This window comes from Lepidochelys kempii, chromosome 17 (genome assembly GCF_965140265.1).
Source record: "Lepidochelys kempii isolate rLepKem1 chromosome 17, rLepKem1.hap2, whole genome shotgun sequence".
In the NCBI taxonomy this organism is placed as follows: Eukaryota; Metazoa; Chordata; order Testudines; family Cheloniidae; genus Lepidochelys; species Lepidochelys kempii.
In genome coordinates, this window is record NC_133272.1 from 6432455 (window position 1) to 6456124 (window position 23670).

The following is a 23670-nucleotide window of genomic DNA, read 5'->3' on the forward strand; positions in this document are numbered from 1 at the left end:
GGAGAGTATAGAAAGTGCAAATTTCTGATGTTTGCAAATAACTTTAAACAAATTTCTTCCTTGAATTAAAAGATACTTGCTCTTAATGGGAAACTAAATCCATGGCCTGTCTGAATCTTACAGAATAGGTCATTTTCAGTAAGCAAAACAGGAAAGAGCATGCAAAATATTTTTGGGCATGGTTTTTTTCACAGTGACACCTCAAAACCAGATGATCATCAATTTTTTCAAACACTTTAACAAAGTGATCTCTAAGAATGCAAATTAGTCATTTTTGTTTTGAAAAGTTATGTAATTGTGAAAGTAAACCCTTAGAATGAACAGGCCAACCCAGCCATGAGTACAAGACCATTAAGACTAGTTAAGAACAACAGCATATGCAAAGACACTTTAATGTTTTCTTTTCCTGTTAGAGTTTCTGATTTTTAAACTTTGGTGAACAGGTATTTTCAAAAGCACAAAATCAAATAGCCTACTAAATTCCTACCATTTTCTATTAAAACAATAAATTACTCCGTAAACAAATAGAATGTAGTATACTGAAGACATCTTTCGGTAGTTTTGTTACATATAGATGTGCCTTGCTGCTTAGCATCTTACACTTTTCTCTAACTATTATCAAATTTCTGTGCTTTAGGTGACTTCTGATTTTTACACAAGGTAATTTTAAAGACTTAAAAAATATTGTTCCAAGGCAATTATTTGCAAGCCTGGGAGGACAAAAGCATAGTCTGTGTAGTACTACCTCCATATTTCCATTTATCTTGGGGTAACTCAAATTATAAACCTCTACAGTCAATCTAAGTAGCTTTTATGCAGAAATGTAAATTAGGCCACAGATAAAGCATTCTGTATATTTTAAGCTTGAAACCATCAGTGTCACAGAGCCGAGAGGTAAACAGATGCCTTTGAAATTTTAGCGAGGCTATGGCCAGATGTTCCTATTCACTCTCCTGTTGTGTGCAGGACAAACATATTGTATCTACTTCACACTGACAGCACACATTACCCACTGTTCTAATTGAAAAGTTGAAGTGAAGGGCAGTGTTTTTTCACTGCATGCTGTTACTGTTGATAACAACACTTTAATTTTGAAAAACATACATGCTCTTTGGGCTTAATCTAAAGTGGCTTGCTTTGAGAAAGCTACGATCTTCATGTTCAAAAGAGATATCATCACTCTTTTCACTTAGCAAAAACTAAGCATTCCTGGTACACTTTCTGATTTCTCTTTTTGTGTAATGAGAAACCTCATTTGGGAATTTTTTTCATATAAAATATACTTGCTGCTCTATTACAGGGTATTTATGACAAGACTTGAGTAGAGCTGTCCTCCTATTACTACTTTGAATCATCTTTTTATTAGCAACACACAATCCTATATGCTATATGTCCACTTTATTCTTGCTCTGTGAGCCACCTGCTACAATGAAGAATAACCCAACAAGTAATGTGAGCTAAGTTGTAAAGTGACTAAATGATGTTGGAACGTGGATTATGATATAACATTTACATTGTAGTTACAGTATTTGGAAAACTATTAAAAACTCTAGATGACATCCTGGCCCCATTGAAATCAATGGCAAAACTCACATTGACATCAACGGGGCTAGGATTTCATCGTTTGTCTTTATGCTGTGACAAGATAGAGACAACCGGGTCTGACATATCAATGTGAAACCAAAACTGAAATCTTAGGCCACGGTTTTGTAATTGGATCCCTGTGAATGGATCCCTACAGTCACTGGGGATCCTGAGACACAGATGTATACTGTGTAGACCTGTTGCAGGACTGCAATCTTATTTGAGGAATATACTAGATATGGTTTAAAAGTCACTGGATGTAGCAGATCCTCAACATATCCATGAGGCAATGCAATATATCTGAAATAGTGCCAAATTAAAATGTGAAAGCTGGACAGAAGCACTGGAAGTACGACACCTACATAGTAATGTATCCAAGCTGAAGAAAATTCAGGCTGCCTGTCAGGATGAATTGTGAAAGTGCTGAATAATTGTTTTGGTACATTATTTTTCACCATTTTTAACCCTTACAAAAATAAATTTCAGAGGTCAATCTTAAAAAAATTACAGAAATTGAATTTCACTTTATTATTTATATCCTGTGTTTGTAAGCTGAGGTTTTGCATTGAGTCAAATCATGAAATCCTTACCCTGTTCTTACTAAGGGAAAATGCCCACTGAATGTAATGAGAATATTCCCTGAGTAAAAACGTAAAGGTTTGGCTTAGTATGCAAAATAGTTCATTCATATTGAGATCATGAAGTACGACAGTTAACTAACCTTCCAGTCTTAAATTAGGATATTCTATAACAACAGAGTTTATCAACCATTAGACAATGCATTAAAAATAACTGAGTTATAAAGATATTACATCATATTCTTCAATCTTTATTTTTCAGTGTTATGACTTAAAGATGACCTAGAAAGGTTTTAAAAAGCAATTTGCTTTCTGTTTCCTTAAATTTGTTTCAAATGTTTATGGTCCCAACCGTACAGAATGCATTCCAAAATTACAAATACATGTATAGTTTACACCAAATTATTTGAAAATTGATTCTGTCTCCACTTATTGGCCAAATCCTGAGTTCAGAGATCTGACTTTCCTCTTTAATGGTTGATAACACCTCAGACAACAGAAACATTCACTCTTGCAACATGTAATCTATTGTTACAGAGGGAAACATTAACTCAGAAGTCAGTAGCTAAGTCAAGGGGCAATTACTTTTGAAAGTTTACATTTTATGTGCATTTGTTTGTATTCAGCAACAGTTGAACAGATTTAGGGCTGGAGAAAGGTGGTGCCTGGCGGTCAGAGAGAAAAAGAAATGCTTTAGTCAACTAACCCTCCAGCCTTATGTTAGGGCAGAATGAGTATAGCATAAGTCACAACAGAGTAGTCTCACTTTGCCATACTAACCTTGTTTAACCCTGACTAAAAGGGACAACGTCTGCAGGGTTGGGGAAGGCAGATAATTCTCCATGACCAATTCAGTCCTTCCTGATCCATTCAGAGATTGCTAAGAATGTAATTAGGACCAACAGGATGGGGGCTTTGTTTATGCTTGTTAAAACATGGACACCTATCCACTAGGACTTCACTGAGACCATCAAACTGATTCCACTTAGGTCAAGATTGAAATTAGGTTTACACATTATATTGCTGTATTGTGGTCTTTAGCATTTTTTTTTTAAATAAAGCTTTGAAATTCACTTGTACTGGATAGGATGCATTTCTCTTCAGAACTGGATATAGAACTGCCCCCCCACCTCCTCCCAGAACCCAAAACCCATACCTGGGAAAGCCATTCTTCATCCTCTTGACCACTATGGTCAGACGCTAAGCTATCATACGACTCATGTCGTGTAATAGGTCCAGGACTCCCAGGTGGAACCACTGTGAAAAGAAAGAAGATGAAAGAACTTAGATTTCTCAATCAGCTTTTTTTAACTGTACCTTCTCATATATATGTTAGTATGACAACATCCATTCTTTCACAAAGCTCTGACTGTTTATACTGAAACACAGAGCAAGATCAGTCTGAGTATAGATGGAGTAAATGCTAAAGAAGTTCCTCTTCTGAAAACTTAGAAGCATTCATTTTATTTATTCCTAGGCAGATACTATGATAACCCAACTTGCTCTTCTTCTTTCAGCCTGAAGCTCTAAACAAGCATACAAAATAGCTTCAATAAAGATGACAGCCCTTCCCATGTGTCTTGAGGGATTTCACACTGACAAATGCCACTGTCAATGATATAAGCTTGCTGCACAAACTTTTCAAATTGTCCACTTTAAGAGAAGTTGAGCTATGTTAAGCTACAGTGACAAAACCTATCCTGAGGCACTGGCATGCATACCGACCTTGAATACTTAGTTTCTTCCCTGGCTTCAGGAACAAATATGATCATCTCATCATGGCACTAATGCAGTTATTTGAAGCTGATTTGGCAACTGACTGGTTTCTTTTTAATCAGGTGGGAGTAGATTATTTACATCTCAGCAGCCATTTCATAAAATTACTAAATTTTACAATAGTAACAACAATCTATTCATGAAAAACATGACACACTGGTTATTTGTAGTATGTACCTAAATAGCTAATGTTTTACCAGAGTGATATATGTACAGTTGGGCAGGTAACATGAGAGATCTAGGCTGTTTAGCGCCAAAGGGGAGAAACTAGAGCAACTTTTTAGGAAAGACAATAGGCAGATTAGACAGAGGTACACATCACGCAACCACTGTGCAGTTAGTTAGAAATGGGATTATTTTTATTATTATGAAAAGCTGGATATAAAACACATATTTTGGAACAAAAGATGCAATTTAACAGAACTTGCCCTACATTTGTAATTGCTTTGGGGTTCTCCTGAACTAACTAAAAAAAGCTCGTACATTAATCAATAGTTCTTCACATGCACAAGTTTTTACAGGCCTCGGCCCATAAAGATTGTTATGGACTTAAAAAGACCTGTCTTTGCTTCTTTTGCTCATTTTATGCCACTTCCTTAAGTGGGATCCTCCTTGTTGATTCTCTTCCAGCAATGGTATTCCTGGATCATTTTGTTATCACTGTCCTGCTTTTGCAAAGAGCAGCCTATGTAGTCATCTACAACTGACAAGATTGCACCCAATGAGGCTGCATGAATGTAATGGAGAGCAGAGTTTGACCTTTAAACTGATATACAAGCTACACACAGAGATTGTTTCATCCACCAGTAAAATACAACTTCTGTGACAACTGATTAACAGGGTAAGACTGTGTAACATTGTGTTGCATCCGATGAAGTGAGCTGTAGCTCACGAAAGCTTATGCTCAAATAAATTGGTTAGTCTCTAAGGGGGGGAAAAACAGGCCCTTTTGCTAGCTTATTAATAGTTTCATTTCCATTTCCTAATTTAATAGCATGCACAGGCTGCTACAAAAAAATGTAACCCCTCCACTTCTTCAGTTTGCACACTCAGGCTACTTAACTCTTGCTGAATTAGAGAAATTTCAAAGCCATCAATATTTACATCTTTTTTACATATAATTTCAGGGAACAAAAATTGCAGTTTGCCTGCTACAAAGAGAAATTGCAGTGATGCCTCATCCTTCACCGGGATTGGCACTGCAAGGATTAATATAATCTCATGATTGCTGGTCCTTGGGTCATTACCATCCTGTCACTGTACCTCCTAGTGACGGCAGCATTATCCTGCAACTGCAACTTTATACTGGAGGAAGTACTAGAGATTTTAAAGGAGCAAAATGCAGGGGCCTAGAATAACATGACAGGTGAAACTTCTCTCTCATGTACCTGTTTGTGAACAATAGCCTGCAAGTTAGGTCTCTGGTGTTCACACCAGGGGAACCGTACCCACTGGGGGGAGCAGAAGGCACCTTATAAACTAAAGATAAGCAGGGAAGTGGGATACCGGGAGGAAGCACAAGCAGCAGCGCACGAGAGGAGAGGGCTCCTGTCTCATACTGAGAAAGAGGGGCAATCAGCGGGTTATTTCAAGTGCCTGTATACAAATGCAAGAAGCCTGGGAAATGAGCAGGGAGAACTGGAAGTCCTGGCACAGTCAAGGAATTATGATGTGATTGGAATAACAGAGACTTGGTGCGATAACTCACATGACTGGAGTACTGTCATGGATGGATATAAACTGTTCAGGAAGGACAAGCAGGGCAGAAAAGGTGGGGGAGTTGCATTGTATGTAAGGGAGCAGTATGACTGCTCAGAGCTCAAGTATGAAACTGCAGAAAAACCTGAGAGTCTCTGGATTAAGTTTAGAAGTGTGAGCAACAAGGGTGATGTTGTGGCGGGAGTCTGCTATAGACCACCGGACCAGGGGGATAAGGTGGACGAGGCTTTCTTCCAGCAACTAACGGAAGTTACTAGATCGCAGGCCCTGGTTCTCATGGGAGACTTCAATCACCCTGATATCTGCTGGGAGAGCAATATGGCAGTGCACAGACAATCCAGGAAGCTTTTGGAAAGCGTAGGGGACAATTTCCTGGTGCAAGTGCTAGAGGAACCAACTAGGGGCAGAGCTCTTCTTGACCTGCTGCTCACAAACCAGGAAGAATTAATAGGGGAAGCAAAAGTGGATGGGAACCTGGGAGGCAGTGACCATGAGATGGTCGAGTTCAGGATCCTGACACAGGGAAGAAAGGAGAGCCACAGAATACGGACCCTGGACTTCAGAAAAGCAGACTTTGACTCCCTCAGGGAACTGATGGGCAGGATCCCCTGGGAGAATAACATGAGGGGGAAAGAAGTCCAGGGGAGCTGGCTGTATTTTAAAGAATCCTTATTGAGGTTACAGGGACAAACCATCCCGATGCGTAAAAGAATAGTAAATATGGCAGGCGACCAGCTTGGCTTACCAGTGAAATCCTTGCTGATCTTAAACACAAAAAAGAAGCTTACAAGAAGTGGAAGATTGGACAAATGACCAGGAAAGAGTATAAAAATATTGCTCGGGCATGCAGGAGTGAAATCAGGAAGGCCAAATCACACCTGGAGTTGCTGCTAGCAAGAGATGCGAAGAGTAACAAGAAGGGTTTCTTCAGATATGTTAGCAACAAGAAGAAAGTCAAGGAAAGTGTGGGCCCCTTACTGAATGAGGGAGGCAACCTAGTGACAGAGGATGTGGAAAAAGCTAATGTACTCAATGCTTTTTTTGCCTCTGTCTTCACGAACAAGGTCAGCTCCCAGACTGCTGCACTGGGCAGCACAGCATGGGGAGGTGAACAGCCCTCTGTGGAGAAAGAAGTTGTTCGGGACTATTTAGAAAAGCTGGACAAGCACAAGTCCGTGGGGCCAGATGCACTGCATCCGAGAGTGCTAAAGGAGTTGGCGGATGTGATTGCAGAGCCATGGCCATTATCTCTGAAAACTCATGGCGATCGGGGGAAGTCCCGGACGACTGGAAAAAGGCTAATGCAGTGCCCATCTTTAAAAAAGGGAAGAAGGCAGATCCTGGGAACTACAGGCCAGTCAGCCTCACCTCCGTCCCAGGAAAAATCATGGAGCAGGTCCTCAAGGAATCAATTCTGAAGCACTTAGAGGAGAGGAAAGTGATCAGGAAGAGTCAGCATGGATTCACCAAGGGCAAGTCATGCCTGACTAATCTAATTGCCTTCTATGACGAGATAACTGGCTCTGTGGATGAGGGGAAAGCAGTGGACGTGTTGTTCCTGGACTTTAGCAAAGCTTTTGACATGGTCTCCCACAGTATTCTTGCCAGCAAGTTAAAGAAGTATGGGCTGGATGAATGGACTATAAGGTGGATAGAAAGTTGGCTAGATTGTCGGGCTCAACGGGTAGTGATCAATGGCTCCATGTCTAGTTGGCAGCCGGCGTCAAGTGGAGTGCCCCAAGGGTCGGTCCTGGGGCCGGTTTTGTTCAATATCTTCATAAATGATCTGGAGGATGGTGTGGATTGCACCCTCAGCAAGTTTGCAAATGACACTAAACTGGGAGGAGAGGTAGATACGCTGGATAGGATACAGAGGGACCTAGACAAATTAGAGGATTGGGCCAAAAGAAATCTGATGAGGTTCAACAAGGACAAGTGCAGAGTCCTGCGCTTAGGACGGAAGAATCCCATGCACTGCCGCAGACTAGGGACCGAATGGCTCGGCAGCAGTTCTGTAGAAAAGGACTTAGGGGTTTCAGTGGACGAGAAGCTGGATATGAGTCAACCGTGTGCCCTTGTTGCCAAGAAGGCCAATGGCATTTTGGGATGTATATGGAGGGGCACTGCCAGCAGATCGAGGGACGTGATCGTTCCCCTCTATTCGACATTGGTGAGGCCTCATCTGGAGTACTGTGTCCAGTTTTGGGCCCCACACTACAAGAAGGATGTGGATAAATTGGAGAGAGTCCAGCGAAGGGCAACAAAAATGATTAGGGGTCTGGAACACATGATTTATGAGGAGAGGCTGAGGGAGCTGGGATTGTTTAGCCTGCAGAAGAGAAGAATGAGGGGGGATTTGATAGCTGCTTTCAACTACCTGAAATGGGGTTCCAAAGAGGACAGATCCAGATTGTTCTCAGTGGTGGTAGATGACAGAACAAGGAGTAATGGCCTCAAGTTGCAGTGGGGGAGGTTAGGTTGGATATTAGGAAAAACTTTTTCACTAGGAGGGTGGTGAAACACTGGAATGCGTTACCTAGGGAGGTGGTGGAATCTCCTTCCTTAGAAGTTTTTAAGGTCAGGGTTGACAAAGCCCTGGCTTGGATGATTTAGTTGGGGATTGGTCCTGCTTTGAGCAGGGGGTTGGACTAGATGACCTCCTGAGGTCCCTTCCAACCCTGATATTCGATGATTCTATGATTCAATTAAGAAAAGACAGAAGTAAATGTGACTGAAAAATATTTTTACTTTGGTAAGACAAGAGCTTTGCACTTATGTCAAGACCCACTGAACAACCTTAATTAAAGCTAAAACTAATATTTTTATATCTGCATAACCTAAAAATTACCATTTAAAAATGATTTTAAAATATTGCTTAAGGGCTGACCTTTATGTACCAGGCTTCCGCTCACTGCAGATTTTTATAACCATGTTGTAAACCCCCTAATAATAGGAGTTTATAATAGCAAAGCAGACACAACTGTAACCATAAACAGAGAATGGCGCCTCTATAACAAACAGCACAGGGTATTCATAAACCTTTATATCATGTGAAATAAAGAGCTTTTAATCCAGTTTTAAGTGCATATCTTAACACAACTCAACTATGGAGCTGCTTCTGACACCCTCATAACGCCATATGACTTCATTCTTAAAACTGGAACATAGCAAAATGAATCCAGGGCCTAACTTTTTAAAGATTACATTCAGTGTTGTACTCTTTATGGGCCTCATTTTGCAAGGTGCTGAGATTCGTCCATGGGGTGCTAAGCATCTGCCACATTCACTGAAGTCAATATAATGTTCAGTAGGTAATTAAGGACATCATTTACGCAGCATGCATTTTCAGGATACAATAGTAAAATTGTATTCACGCATATCATTACCAGAGTGGTCGATCTTACTCAACAACTTAAGGATGATTTAAACTATCTCAAACTAAAACCTTAATATTAAGAAGTTAGACATCTGTTGAAGATTGCAAAACCTACACGACTCACCACCAATATATAAACATGAAACAATGTTGGCTATAGTAATGCCTTATTTATTCAACCAATGAAAGAAAAACATATTTTTACACGTTTTGCTGTTGCCCCTAATCTTCTCCATATCTCCTAAACTTTCCCTGCAATAAATTCTATTGACTGCAGTAATGCCTGTTTTGAGGGCACAGCTGATCAACTGCAGGCTTTCCTGTTATGGAATTCTGCTCACACACGGTTCATAACTCCAGCAGATGTTTCTGCTTTCAAACCAATGGGAACTTTATGGACTGTTTTTCCTCCTCCTCCTTCCCAGGGGCAACTACTAGAGCTGTCAAGATCGGTGAAGTTGCTATTCAGTGACTAACAGCAAAAACGTTGATTTAGCCAGCAGCAGCAACACTGCTATGTCATCATATTAGTCCACTGAAAATACTCTTATGGAAAACTGAGCACGTATATTACTTGAGACTTGTGCATCTGTACATCACAAAAAATGAACTTTCCCATTATTTACTGAAATACACAGTTCCAAGATAAGGTTAATTAAAGTCCCGAGGAAAGTTTACAACAATTTGAGCCCAGAGGGAATTTTTATATTGAAGTTGTAATCTCATGAAAAGCTGGATTAATGAGATGCGTGATTGAGCACTAACAACAGCACAGCTAATATTTTTGAGTTCTTTAGGAACGTACTTGCACCAGTATCAGATATAAAAAGACCAAATTTTGCTCACGTTCTGTATTACATCAGTCAAGGCTCTTTCTTGCACCCTGATCCTGGATACAAGAGATGTCCAGTTATTAAAGTTTTTTAACTGTAACTCATATCTTGTACCTGTAGCTCACGAAAGCTTATGCTCAAATAAATTGGTTAGTCTCTAAGGTGCCGCAAGTCCTCCTTTTCATCTTGTACCTAGTTTCACTTTACTCACATTATTCTTTCATAAGAGAACATCCACAGACTGTTTATAATTGTGAAAAGGGCATTTCATGACTGCACAGAGATATCGCCCCAACAACTGCAGGTGCTTTGTTTTCTATTAAAATCAGTAAAGCATATTATTTCTGAACCATAAAATCTTAACTTTTTGCTGTAGTTACTTGGATTTCTTTAACAAACCTACAGTAATCTGGAGTTCAAATAATTTCAAATTTCATGCCAGACTGAAGTTTAGTTTGTGTACTCTAGTATAACAAGCTATTGTAACGTGTATAGCGGAAGACGGACAGTACGCAGCCATTAACCATCTGGGGCCAAATTTTGCACCATAGCTTTCATCTGAGCACAATCACTCGTGCATATAAATGACAGACCTTGCCTCTCTAAAACACACTTATGAGTGCAAATCAAGAATGAATGGGTTTCCACATGCACAGTGGTTACTCTTTAAAACCTTTCCCACTGCCATAAGGATAGATTTGGACTCAGGAGCAGACTAGGGACCATACTGTGACTCAGTCACAATATGGCCCCTGGTTTTCCCTTTGCTCCAGGAATAAGTAACCTGTACCCATCCTATACCGGGTGTAGATTACTTCCTTACTTTAGATTACTTCCTACTCTCCTTCTGCTCAGCTCACCCATTCCCAATCCACCTGAGCAGAAGGAGAACTAGAGGCCCCATGTAGGCTGCTCTCCCCGAGTACTGTGAACCACAAGATGTATCATTCATTCAAGACAGTCAGGTATTGCACAGATGCTTAACACAAACAACTGTTACTCTTAGGTAACTTAAAAAAACCCAACCCTACATACTTACTGTGCCTCTTAGATATTCCTTGTAAGAGATACAGGGTTAAGGTTATTGCAAACACTGAGGTAATGTTATTTTAAGGCATAATGGGGAAGTGGACGTTATAAATTCTATCATTTGTACGTGCAACTGCTAGTGCAAGAAAAATGTCCAGCTAAAGTGCATCCAAATTAACTTCAAACAAAGAGGTTTGGAGGGAAAAAAGCCACATAAAAGTCTTCCCATTATTTCACTTACACACACACAATTTACAATTTTAAATGAATTACAACAGATTCCAAAGTCCAGCTAAGACATGGAAAATTTACTCATAATTAATCTCCAGAGGCATACATCTACCCTTGGTCCATGGGCAAACTCTACTGATAACAATATGTGGGAGATGTGTGCACAATGGCCCTTTAATCTGATTTCAAAGCGTTTTCTTTGAAGTTTCAGTTATATTTAGAATGGATGGAGGCAGGAAGAGAAATGAACAAATCACATACACCTCAACTGATTCTTCATAAGTACAACTTCTTTTAAGATTAAGCTACATATTTCAGGTGATCTACATCACTATATTACTGTTGATACTCATGGCATTAGTTATGTTATGCACAATGAATAAAAATGAATATGAATATACCGGTTCTTGCACAGGTCTCCTTGATGCAACTTTTCATTCAATTCAACAGGTAAGATTTTTTCAGACCTTAGTGAACTTCTCTCACCCTGCACTAGGTAGGTTTATGTACAAGGCTTCATGCTCCCCAGATTTTATCAATGCAAGTTTGTCAAGTAGTTGAATTCTAATAGCTCTTGATCAATCTTTGTAGCATAATTATGGTGAATGCATGTTCCTAAATTCTTTCTTCCATCGCACAGTTATGATTGTTGGCTCACTGGCTGATACAGTCATAGAGTGATACAGTCATTTCCCTTTTGGAAAATACTATCTTTGAAATCTTAAATGGCAGTATACTCTGTATGTTAGTTGATTATATATATAAAAATAAGGACAACTAAATTTCCCTGTAACAGAATAAAAGCCTTGTTCCTGTAGACTTGTTTAAAAAGGAATTTCAAGTGATCACAAATATCTCCTTTCTTTTTCTCTTGATGAAAAGCTCATCCCCAATTGCAAACAACAAAAAAAAAAAACCATTTTCCATGTTATGAATGATCCTCTGATAATATAATTAGTAGAGAAATTCTGTAACCCAACTCAAATTTATTGTGCCACATTCATTAGCTTATAGAAGTATTTAATTATTTATTATTTATATAAAAAAGTTTACCAGGTGCTTTACAGACATAAAAGACTTGATCCCCGTACCACACAGTTTATAATCTAAAGGGAATATCTGAGTAGGAGATGAAGTTCTCAGGAGCTTTGGTGACTATTTATATATTTTTAATGACTCTTTAAAAAAACAGGTAGCCAAGGCTGCAGTCTACCAGACTGATGGAATTTAAACACTAAAAGTAACAATCTGTAATCAGGCTTCAATGTTTCTCTCAATTCTGTTACAAGATAGGTAATTTTCACTGTGCTTGACTCCAGCTTCCTTTTCTACATTATTGCAAAAAGGGGGGAAAACACTTCCTGGGCACAGTTAGAATGTGCTGTACCACTTACAATGTGTTGCATTGGTGTGGAACTAAAACTTTAGATACTTAGGGTGTGCAGCAGACTATCAATTCTCTACCAATGAGCAATAAATACCTTCTTTCCTGTATTAAAAAATAATTTCAGTTGCAAAGACCTACTGTGAAATCCATCTGATGGCCATCTTTAAAGAATTATGGAAGAGGTAACTATTTCTATAATTCACTGACTTCAAAAGTATGTTTGACATTATTGTCGGGAAAATTATGTTAACCATGGATTAGTGTTACAATCAAAGTATGTAGTGAGAAGTCAAGAGGCTTAATAGTAAATTTTCAAAGCGGTGCGGAGGGATTTACCCGTTTGACTCCCATTAACGTCAATAGGAGTCGTGCGGCTAAATCCCTGTACACCGCTTTGAAAACTGACCCCTCAGTGTTGATGGACCCCTCTCTAAGAAGTTCCAGATGACCACGTAAGAACAGCAAAGAAATGTTTCAGCATGTGCTCTTGTTCATTATTGTTGTTTGTACACATCTGAAAGATTTTAATTCTTATACACAGTGCTGTTTCCAGCATTTAGCATTTGAAAAGAAGATTGGGATGGGGAAATACTTACCACATTGATGTGGCCTCGTATACATCCAAGCATGTATATACTGCTCCAATACCTCTTATGCACTTTGGGAATTTAACTTGAATTTAGTGCATTTTTGTCCATTTTTACTGGATTATTACATAAATGTTCATCAAGGCTAAACACATTACACATTCTGCCATTGAAGAGCTGCACTTCCATGTAAGACAACTTCTGTGAAGTGACACTTGCCCTGTTTTTACTTATCCAGCTCAGACCTATCCTCAGCAAAAGAATAAAATTTCCTTCCTTTTACCACTTAACTTTTCACTTATCAGTAAAAGTGAAAAGCAGATTTGTGATGGGGTTGTCTGCTCCTTAAGGGCAGTAATGTCTAGTGGTTGGCCCATCCCACCACACAACGTGGCCCTTTAAGACTTTGAAAGACATCATACACACACAGAGAGATCTGGGAGATATTGGGAGAGAGGAAATGGTTCCAGGAATAAGAAATGTTCGGGAAGAAATCCCATTACTGTTTCTTTAAGGGCTCATGGCCTGGAGCCTTGCAGAGAGAGTGGGGCTAAGTTCCCCTTTCCTCCTAGCCAATTGGGAATGAGCTGGGAGGAGGGGACCAGCATAAAAGATGACTCCCTTCTCATAGCAGGGCAGATGACAGCAGGAGAAGATGGTCTGCTGAACCCTGAGCCTCAGAGGACTAATTAGAGGGAAAAGCGCCAGCTGAGGAAAAATCGGGCTAAGGCCCTACAGTGGGCTAAATGACAACTCCCCTGAGGGAGGATAGCTGGAGACTCATTGTTTAAGGAGAGGGACAGTAATTTTCTCAATTACCCACCTCCAGGTGGAGGGCGGGGTCTTCTGCCAGTTGGAGAGACAGAGTGGCTGTTTCATTATAGTGCATCCTGTTCCAGAAGGAAAGCTGGGATTCCTGGCCTAAAGAGAGACGTAATATCTGCCTGAACTAAGCAGCACCAGGAGGAGGGGTGGGATTCTTGCTATACAGAGAGACAGAGAGGTCACCCTGAGGGGACTGGAAACAGAACTCAGAGGGCAGGCTGCAGAGGAACCCTGACAGCCAGAAGAACCTTTGTTTCTTTGGGACTTTTGTTATGGACTCTTTTGTATGAGGTTTTATAACTAATCAGCCCCAAGCAGCATATTATTGAGTTGAGAGGGCAGGAAGCGGAGAAATTGACTTCCTGAGAGGGGAAACTGAGGCATGGCCCAACTGCGGTGCCATGCCAGACTGAAAGGAGGCATGCCTAGGTGACCTCCATGCCATCACAAGGTTAGAGAGTTAGGGAAATTTGGTTTCCCCTCACACAAAATACAAACTAACATTTCCACTTAAAAACCTTTTTTATGTAAGGAGTGGTGATTTAGACTACAATGCAAACAGTTATGTCAGGACAAGAAAGCACTAATCTTTATGCCCTCATGGTTAATGAAGCAAACATGAAAATCCTAACTCTCTGAAAATGACTGTGTACCAAGCTTTATTCCACACTTTTTGTGATTAATATCATGGACACTCATCAAAAGTCTATATAAACGTACTTGTTCAACAACCCATAGGTGCCTGTGTCTTGTCGATACAAAACAATTAAAGTAAAAACGTAAATCAGGTAAATGAGGAAGAAAAAAAATGTGCATTGAAAATGTTATTACACTACTTAAACACATGGTTTACACAGTAAAAAAAAGTTATCAAACAGTTTATCCAGGGTTTATCAGAGAATGAAATAACAAGCAAAATTAGAATTTGAGAAAATGGTAGAGCAAATCCCTTTTACCATCTCCCGTCATTTCAAAGAGAAAATGAAAAGGCAAATGTCTCAATTAATTTTGTTTTTTACATTACGAAACAATTATCTGGGCACATGTCTTCGCTCTCATCAACACTACAAATGCCTAGGGCATATTCTGCACATATTAGCACATTGCACACAGGATAAAAATGGAATAACCAAGACATACCTACAGCGTGGATCACAAAAGGAGAATTTTGCTTTACAATACAATAAACTATACAATTAAATAATTCCAAATGGCTTGTGAACCAAATATGTTCAGAGTAAAGAGAGAATATGATGAACTTCAAGATGCAAAGTGCTGTTCTAAGCAGATAAAGGAAAACTAAGGCCTGGGCTACACTAGGGGGGTAGTGATCGATCTATCGGGGATCGATTTATCATGTCTCGTCTAGATGCGATAAATCGATCCCCGAATCAACGCCTGTACTCCACCTCGGCAGGAGGAGTAATCGGAGTCGATGGGGGAGCTGCCGTGGTCGACTCGCTGCCATGAGGACGGCCAGGTAACTCGAACTAAGATACTTCGACTTCAGCTATGTGAATAGCGTAGCGGAAGTTGCGTATCTTAGTTTGAGACCTCCCCCTAGTGTAGCCCAGGTCTAAGCAACCTGTCTTCCCCTTCCCTGAAGCCTCTTGTTACAGTGACAATGTTAACTAGGGCAGATTAGGTTTGTTAGCTGTGGAAGAGCATGTAGAGTGTTCTACTGCTCTCTTGTGCTACAATCAATACTCTTTGTGGTAGGTGCTGGCTCTGAGACACCTATGAAAGGCATGATGAGGATAAAGTGAAATGAAGAGGACAAGAGAAACGTGACCATGACTAATGCTTACATACCACTGAGAGAAAAATAAATGTTGTAGCAGAGATAAACAGAAGACAGAAGCCAGGAAACGATAACAAAGTATTATACCTGTGAGCAGAGGCTCTTTAATCTCTGACTGCGTAGAAGGAGGCTGGGTTATAATCATGAAAATGCTCAGCATGTTATCAACGACTACAGAAGGTCTGAAACAAACCAAAGCCAACCCAACTATCAATTTTCTGAGGAGCAGTGTGTCTAGGTTCTGCTTCATCTGGAAATTTAAAAACTGTAGTCAAAAAATAAAACCGAAAATCTTAAAAATCCATTACTGTTTTAAAAATAAGTGTAAACAAATTTCTAAAAATTAGATGTCTTTTGAAATCACTTTAATTTTATTAAAATACTTATTTTTAAAAAAGAAATACAAGAATATATTTATTTCCACTATTATTATTATTATTACTGTTATTTGTATTATGGTAGCAACAGGATACGCCAATCAGGATCAGAAGCTTCACTGTGCTGGGTTACAAAAAACACCCTCTCCAGATTTCAGAGGAATTATAAAACTAATTCCAGAATTACTAGGATTTTTAGACTGCTTCTGAATAATTCAGAATCTTTCCAAGCTAAAGGACTAGCCTTTGGAAGGAAGCTTTACTTTAAACTGGCTTGTAGCTACAGCGAGTCATCTTGAAAAGTATGTTGCATTCCTTAATTATGCTGCAGAAATGAAGTATAATTTCAAGAAAAGAATACAACACTAGCTAAAGGCAATGCTTCTCAGCAAACACAAACATAACATCAAAGGGAGAATCCAGAAAATATGAATATTTAATTTTCCACTTTCACTGTAAAGGTTAAGTATATATCTAGCTGGGTAAGTACACATCATCCAAGCTGTTGATTGCTTTTGTAAAATGCCAACACACTGATGTAATGTGATTCCCTACCTTCAAACAGCATACTGGGGAAACTACCAAAAGGTTAACTATGATACCCTAGCTGCTGCTTCTTATGTCCTTCCACCACAATCATAGGTTTTTCCAGTGTCGGGCACATGATATGGCCCCTTCTGTATGCCTGGCGAGATCTTCCATGGAGCACGATTCCTCCAGGAGCCGACACATTAACAGACATTCCAGAACAGACATTCCAGAACAGTCATACATGTCCGGGTTGTTAGAATAGCCCCACTTCCACATACTGACTTTTGACTTGGCAACTCTTGTTCAGAGAAGATTTAAATTTTGCCGCTGGTGTTTAACTTGCATTTGAGAGAGGACGAATTGTAAATGTGATACCACAGAGACTCCAGACTACCTATTAGATTGTGTTATCACTTAGCTTAACCAAACAGTTAAATAGAGTTAACACAATCCTTTCAGAGACAATACTTGGTGAAATGCACAACAGTTGGTCTACAGGTGAGCAAAGATATACTATACTGGCCCAAGTCAATGCCAGCTGTAAATCTGGGTGTAAATGTTTATAAGGTGTGTCTTACAGAGTTTACAAACCTAATTCTCAGTAGCTTCACGCATACCTTAAACACAAATTACTTTACAGAAATAATAAAAATCAATCCAGTATTGTATAGTAGGAGGTCAAAGAATTTGAGTGGAGTGACCTGGTTCATGCCTTTGAATTCTAGAGTTTGGGTCATATAAAGCAAACAGCATCCCGTGATGAACAATGAATGAAACGGGTACCAGCTTCAATGGTTCCACTCAGGCTTCTACCCACTATGGAACAAATACATTTTCAGACGTGGCTGTCATGAGATAAGTAAACACTGCGTCATTTCTTTTAACACAATAGAAATGGTCTTTTGATTATTCAGAAGTCAATTAGTAAGAACTGCCTTTGAAGCCTCCTATTAGAGGTTTAATAGCAATGAGGTGCAAGTACACTTACCAGCAACACTACAATCAAGCAGAGATTTTTGCTTTAACAAAATCTATATTTATATGATTACATTTCCTATGGTTGAGGGCAGCTGTAATTAATGGATTTCCCTCCTTCCCCTAATGTAGCCATTTGTCAATTTAAACACAGAACGTCCAATCAATTTTGATGTATTTAGTAAGCAATTTGTCAAAAAGTGCTGCAGAGCAGTTAATATATTAATTCTTGTCAGAGGCGTGCTTCTGACAACTGCAGGGCCTCTCCATAAAATTGTTCTTGATGAGCCTGAACTGTTGCCTGGAACCTGAAGGTGCCCCTTGCCATGGTCATAAGAGAGAAATTATACAAAACTATATACGAGAGGAAACTTTATGTAGGGTCCGAGTTTGCTTCAATTTGAATACATTCATTTTAGTCTATTTTTGTTCTGATTTAGAGTAAATCTTGTTCTTAAATGTGTTAGGCTCAGATGTGTCAAACATCTGGAGGTATTTTTGGACCATCCTTCCACAATAATGGGCAACTAGATTGAAAAAAACTATTTCACTTTCAGCTTTTGTAAGATTTACTGGGGACTTATCAATGGAGCGGATACAATATTGTATTAAAATACATTTTTAAGGAGGAAACTGCGAGTCACTGGGAAATTAATAAATTGCCCACATTAAAAGAACCCCAACAAGAATCATTATGGTGTTTGATTTACACAGCACAGTCAAAAGATAAATTATACTTAGCATTTATGCAGCACTATACATGTTCTAAACACTATACAAACACTTCACATCGCTTGTGAGGTGGGTACAGTAAACATCACCTTATTTTACAGAACTCAGACAAACAGGGGAAGCAGTTTGGCCCAAGTCACACAGCGAGTCATGTGGTAGAACTGGGAGTAGAATTCTGGGATTAAATGTCACCCCCACTGAAGTCAATGGGAGTTTTCCCATTGAAATAACCAAGCCAGGATTTCACCCCTGAAGTTTTAGACTTCCAACCCTATACCATGCATCCTCTTGTAAGAAAAGACTAAGACTTTCTCTGAAGCTACAAAAGCATATCATGCCATCAGTTATCAGTACAAATCAGTGTACCTGCCTAGCAGTAAGAGCATTTCAAATAACATCTACTTTTATATGGGTCTGTCAAACAGAAAATAAAAGTCCCCTCAATGTAACTGCTAGAACACAGATGGATAATACAGTGGAACTCCCTCTTACATTGCAGTCACTTTTTCCTACCCCTCTCACCATCAGTGGAGGTTCACTAAAACTAGAAATGTAATTTTAACACTGTGTGTTCTGAAGGAAATGGGGAGTTGCATTCTACTTCAGTATAAATACAGCTTCCAGCTTCATTTTAATGGAATTTTCTCATCAAACAAAAGGCACAATAAACTATACAAAATCAGGATTAAAATCATTCCACATTTTGAATACTTCTCCAGGGTACCTATTCTATCTCAGTCTGAATCTTTCCTGTGCCATCGAACATTGCATATGGAATGAACAAGAAGGTTCTGTCATCCCTGTCTATCATGGGATTCTCTTTCTAGGTCTTCTGTGTTCTTAAGCCCCATAGGTTTCTATCAATGGTTTTCAACCTTTCATTTGCAGACCCCAAAAAAAATATCAAATGGAGGTGGGGACCCCTTTGGAAATCTTTGGCATAGTCTGTGGACTCCCAGGGATCCATGGGTCACAGGTTAAAAACCACTGATCTATGGAAAACAGCAACCTTTTGCGGACCCCTTAGACGCAGTCTGCAGGACGACCCCCCAGGAGTCTGTGGACCAAAGGTTGAAAAACACTGGTTTTACTATAGGCCCTGGAAAACTCATTTACACATTCTCTTATACGATATATATCAATAAAACAAGTATCTGGTCACTTTGGCCCAGTCAACAACCTAGAAATCACCGTGCACAATATCATCTGTAATGCTATTAAATTCACACATAAAGTTGCTCTAAAGTCTTCAGGTCAAGAACAAAAATTACCTGACACTGATTTAATCAGGATTTGGAGCTGAAGAAAATTCACATCCTAAACACATAATTGCTTTGATTATAGGTGTAGTGCTGGGGTTCTAATGATCATTATTGCGGCAGGTGACTTCTGCTTGAAGATGCATAAGCAGTTCAACATGTATGCTAGTTTTATGTTTTTCGTATGCATTAACCATAGTAAAAACCCCTAGGACAATGAATGGATGCTTTAATATTAATGGAAATAAATAAATGGTGCAGCATCTCGTTTTTCTCCTGGCAATTTATTATGATGGCAAAATTAGAAACTAGCCATTTACCTGTAGGTAGTTTCAAAAGGTATGTCCCTAAGCAACTTACTAGCTGAAAAGAAACATGAACATTAGCACTGGCAATCTGTGCTACTTTTGTTAGGTTCCGCTATCAGAGGTGATCTAGGCCAAGGAACCCAGAATGAAGTCACTGCATGATTACCAAAATGTCCTGAAACACTATCACATTCATGCCACACAGTAATGCTATAAGTAGCATATACAGTGACTGGAAAGGTGAGGACTAAGGAACAGGAGGTGTAGGCTTCTGACTGTAGTCAGGCTTACATATTTCCACAGACATTTAATTGAATGCAATGTATGAGTACCTATATGCATGCAAGTATGCAATATAAGGAGGTGGTGGTTAGCTGAGTAAATGCCACAAAAGAGAAAAATTGCTTGTGTAAAGCTTTACCCACCAGTACCTGAACTAAAATTAGTCATTAGAAAGAAACCTGCAATAGTTTCATGGTTGCAACTAATTATTTGTCACAGAAATAAAGCACACTTCAACAGCTCGCCTCAACAGCTCACATTTATGAGCCACGTCTCAATTCCTGAATACTAGTTAGAGGAAGCAAGCTGCAGTTAGAGAATAGAAAAGGATGAATCTTAGCTACTCTCTGCAGAAAGTCAGGTTCTTTACAGGGTAAGCTCCTTGGGGTCATGGACTGTGCCTTCCTATGTATTTGTATATTGCCTATAGTTCGGATAGCACAGCAGGGATCTGAACCAGATTGGTGCCCCTGGGTGCGACAGGAAATAAATGATGATTATTATTAATATCAATAATCTAATCACACCAGATGACGTTACACACGTCACACATATGACACATCGGAAGAGCAAAACGTATAACTGAATTTCCTTGCTTTAGTGAGATTGGTTTCGAAAGGGGAGGAACGGGAGAGGTCAAAGCAGAATAAAGTGGGCAGCAGCACATTCTTTGTAGCAGCAACAGCGGTACCAGCAATTGAGGTGAAAAGAGCATGTGTTACGACCAGCAAGCCTATAAAACATAGCTTCAAATGACTGATATCGAAGTCCTTAAAATCATGACAGCTCTAAGTCCTAAGAAAATTACATCTGAAATGAAATCTGTTCCATCAATAAACTAAAGCGATTCTTGGTCCTCTGACATTCCTACTTTGACCAAATCTGTAAGAAGCCTGAAGCAGTTATCAGCAGGATACTGATGTTTCCTGTAGGTCAGCAGGTTATGAATTTAAAATGCAGGTCACTTAGGAGCCATGAACTTGTAGAGAGGTCCACCTCCCTCCTCACCCAGCTTCCCCATTTGTCTCCAATGCTGTGATAAAAGGAACACTGACTATTAGAGAGCTCAGGTAGAAGTGTATCACATAGTCAGGATCAAGGTTTTTGCAGCAGATGTCACAGATGACCTCAAAGCAATCAAACAGCTGTGCAAACTCACTTACAACTACCCTTGGGATAAAGGTCGTGGACACTTGTTCAACAAAATATTTCTTCAAACAATGGTTCCTTTTAACTGGGCATATAGCTTTATATAACTGTGAATATAACTAAAATCTTTTCAAAAATATAGCTAAAAGCTGAACATAAATAACTAAATCCACTATTTTAAAACCATTCTCTTGTCATACAGTAACCAAGATCTTATTGGCCTACTTTGAACTTTCCAAAGATTAAAGAATAAGATTTTGCTACTCTGCTTTAGCATCAAACTGCATATTTACAAAAACCTTCAAAGTATATCCTTCAACCAGACTACCAGACGTTTCATTGTTCTATCTGTCTGCTGATAGAGGTACCCTGTGTTAGAAAAGCACACACAGTATTTTTCAATGACCTGGGGGCAAAGGTCACTTATTATAAATGGATAATGAGACCTAATGCAATGTTCTGAGTGTGGACAAAGAAAGGGTCTATCCATAGCCCTCTGTGACTTGGTCATTCAGGCTTTTATTTCCCCTGCACACTTAATGGAGCCAAACAATTGGCAGAAATGCTATACAGAAAGACTGAAACCGAGAGAAACTGCTGTATTGTAACTCTGATGGACAGATACAAATAGTGACCCTGAAACGGCGCCAGAATTCCTTTTACCACTAACATGGCAGACAGCTGTAGCATTCACCCTAAACTCCCATTTAGCCATTTGCTGGCAATTAAACTTACTGACGGAAGTGATAGCACATCAAACCACAGGCTACAGCTAATGTCAACCCATTACATTACTGCAGGTAAGCAGAGCCAGATAATTCCATTTTAGCATATATTTCCTAGGGAAAAAGCAAACAGGTATTTTTTTTCTTGTGAATCCTGTTTTGTTTAATAGAACCTACTTGCTCATGGACTTTAGAGCATAGCCTCAAAATCAGAGCATAATAAAATTGGAAAGCAAATATATCACACAAAATTCAGAACAGTACTTTCTCTGTTAATGCTATTCTTTATTGTCAATTTTCTTGATTTAAATCTGCAGTATTAAGATTTAATTTTTTCCCCTATACGCCTGTAGTAGATCTGTCAACTTACACTGTTCCCTCTTACCTTAATTAAAATTTGATTTAAAAAAAAATCAAGGTAACAAACTCTGCAAATGAATTTTTAATACACATTTAGCTAGCATTTTTAGATTAGCTGTTATTTTATAGCACACATTTTGCTTATGTGTACAACGACTAAGTTATTAGGAAGGTATCTCAAAATAGTAAAATATACTCAATGTGGAATTTTATTATATTTTTCTTTCTTTAAAAGGCTCTCTCAAGAAGCAATTTGAGTTGTGTAGCTTTTTAAGCATTTATTAAAGTAGAAAATGTGGCCACATTCATCCCTGATTTCAAGGTCAGGGATGAATCTGGCTCCCATACATGTATAACAGGATTTTATTTTCACCCCATTTATACGATACATGACTACTAGTCTAATCAGAAATTGAAAAAGTACATAAATAAAACTGTTCTGTATAAAGTTACCTAAATTCAGAAATCAGTCTTCTGTGTTTCTGGACACATACTGGAATAACTGTATGCAATGTAAAAATTTCTGCATGTATGTAAGTGTGTAGTGAAAATACTTGTACTCAGTGAGGATGAAAGAACAAATGAACAGAAAATGTTGAAAAAAGGTAGGTCTGGCCCGAACAGACAAACTGCATAAACTCACAAACATAACTGGAGTGAGCAAGTTAAAGTTTCTACTGACCAGATTTCTATTGGCTCAGGAACCAGCTATTCCCAGTGTTCTCCAATTTTTAAATAATTGCACAAAGCATTAACCTTGAAAGCATTATAGAACAAAATCTATTGATAAAAATGAACTTACACATTGAATGCTTTTTATTCCACAAAAGGCTCATGTATCTTCTTGATCTGTTGCTTTTTCCCTGATACGGGCATATTCATTATTAACGGTACAAGAGAATATGTATTCCCGGAAAGAGACAAAATACGAGACAGCATCCCATGTCCTGCTCATAAGAATGGGGAAGAGATGAGACACTTTCTTCCAAATATTAATTCCATTAAAGCAAGTGGAGTATTTTAATGACCACCTACATTACTTCTTTGGGGCACTCACATTTATTTTTCCTCACTTCGGCAGATGAAGCTTCTTTCTTGGTCCTATTGCCAAAAAGATGTGCAATGACAACACCAGAAGAGGATGCATAAGAAGTAGATTTCAGGGTATCAAAACTGTAACAAACCATCAGCAGCATGAGCATACTGTGCATAAGCAATTATCTCACCCTGTGTTATGAAACTAACC

The 23670-nt window shown here is 39.0% G+C and overlaps 1 protein-coding gene across 16 annotated transcripts in view; it reads right to left on the minus strand.

The window, feature by feature from the left end:
- BCAS3 (BCAS3 microtubule associated cell migration factor) overlaps positions 1 to 23670 on the minus strand; it is a 500928-nt gene that overhangs the window by 271719 nt on the left and 205539 nt on the right. For all 16 annotated transcript variants that reach the window (XR_012155467.1, XR_012155469.1, XR_012155468.1 and 13 more), the window contains one exon: positions 3319 to 3419. Coding sequence is in view for 13 of the 16 variants with exons in the window: in XM_073315905.1 (XP_073172006.1) it covers positions 3319 to 3419 (101 nt within the window). In the remaining 3 variants the exon portion in view is untranslated. The remainder of the gene's footprint in view (positions 1 to 3318; positions 3420 to 23670) is intronic.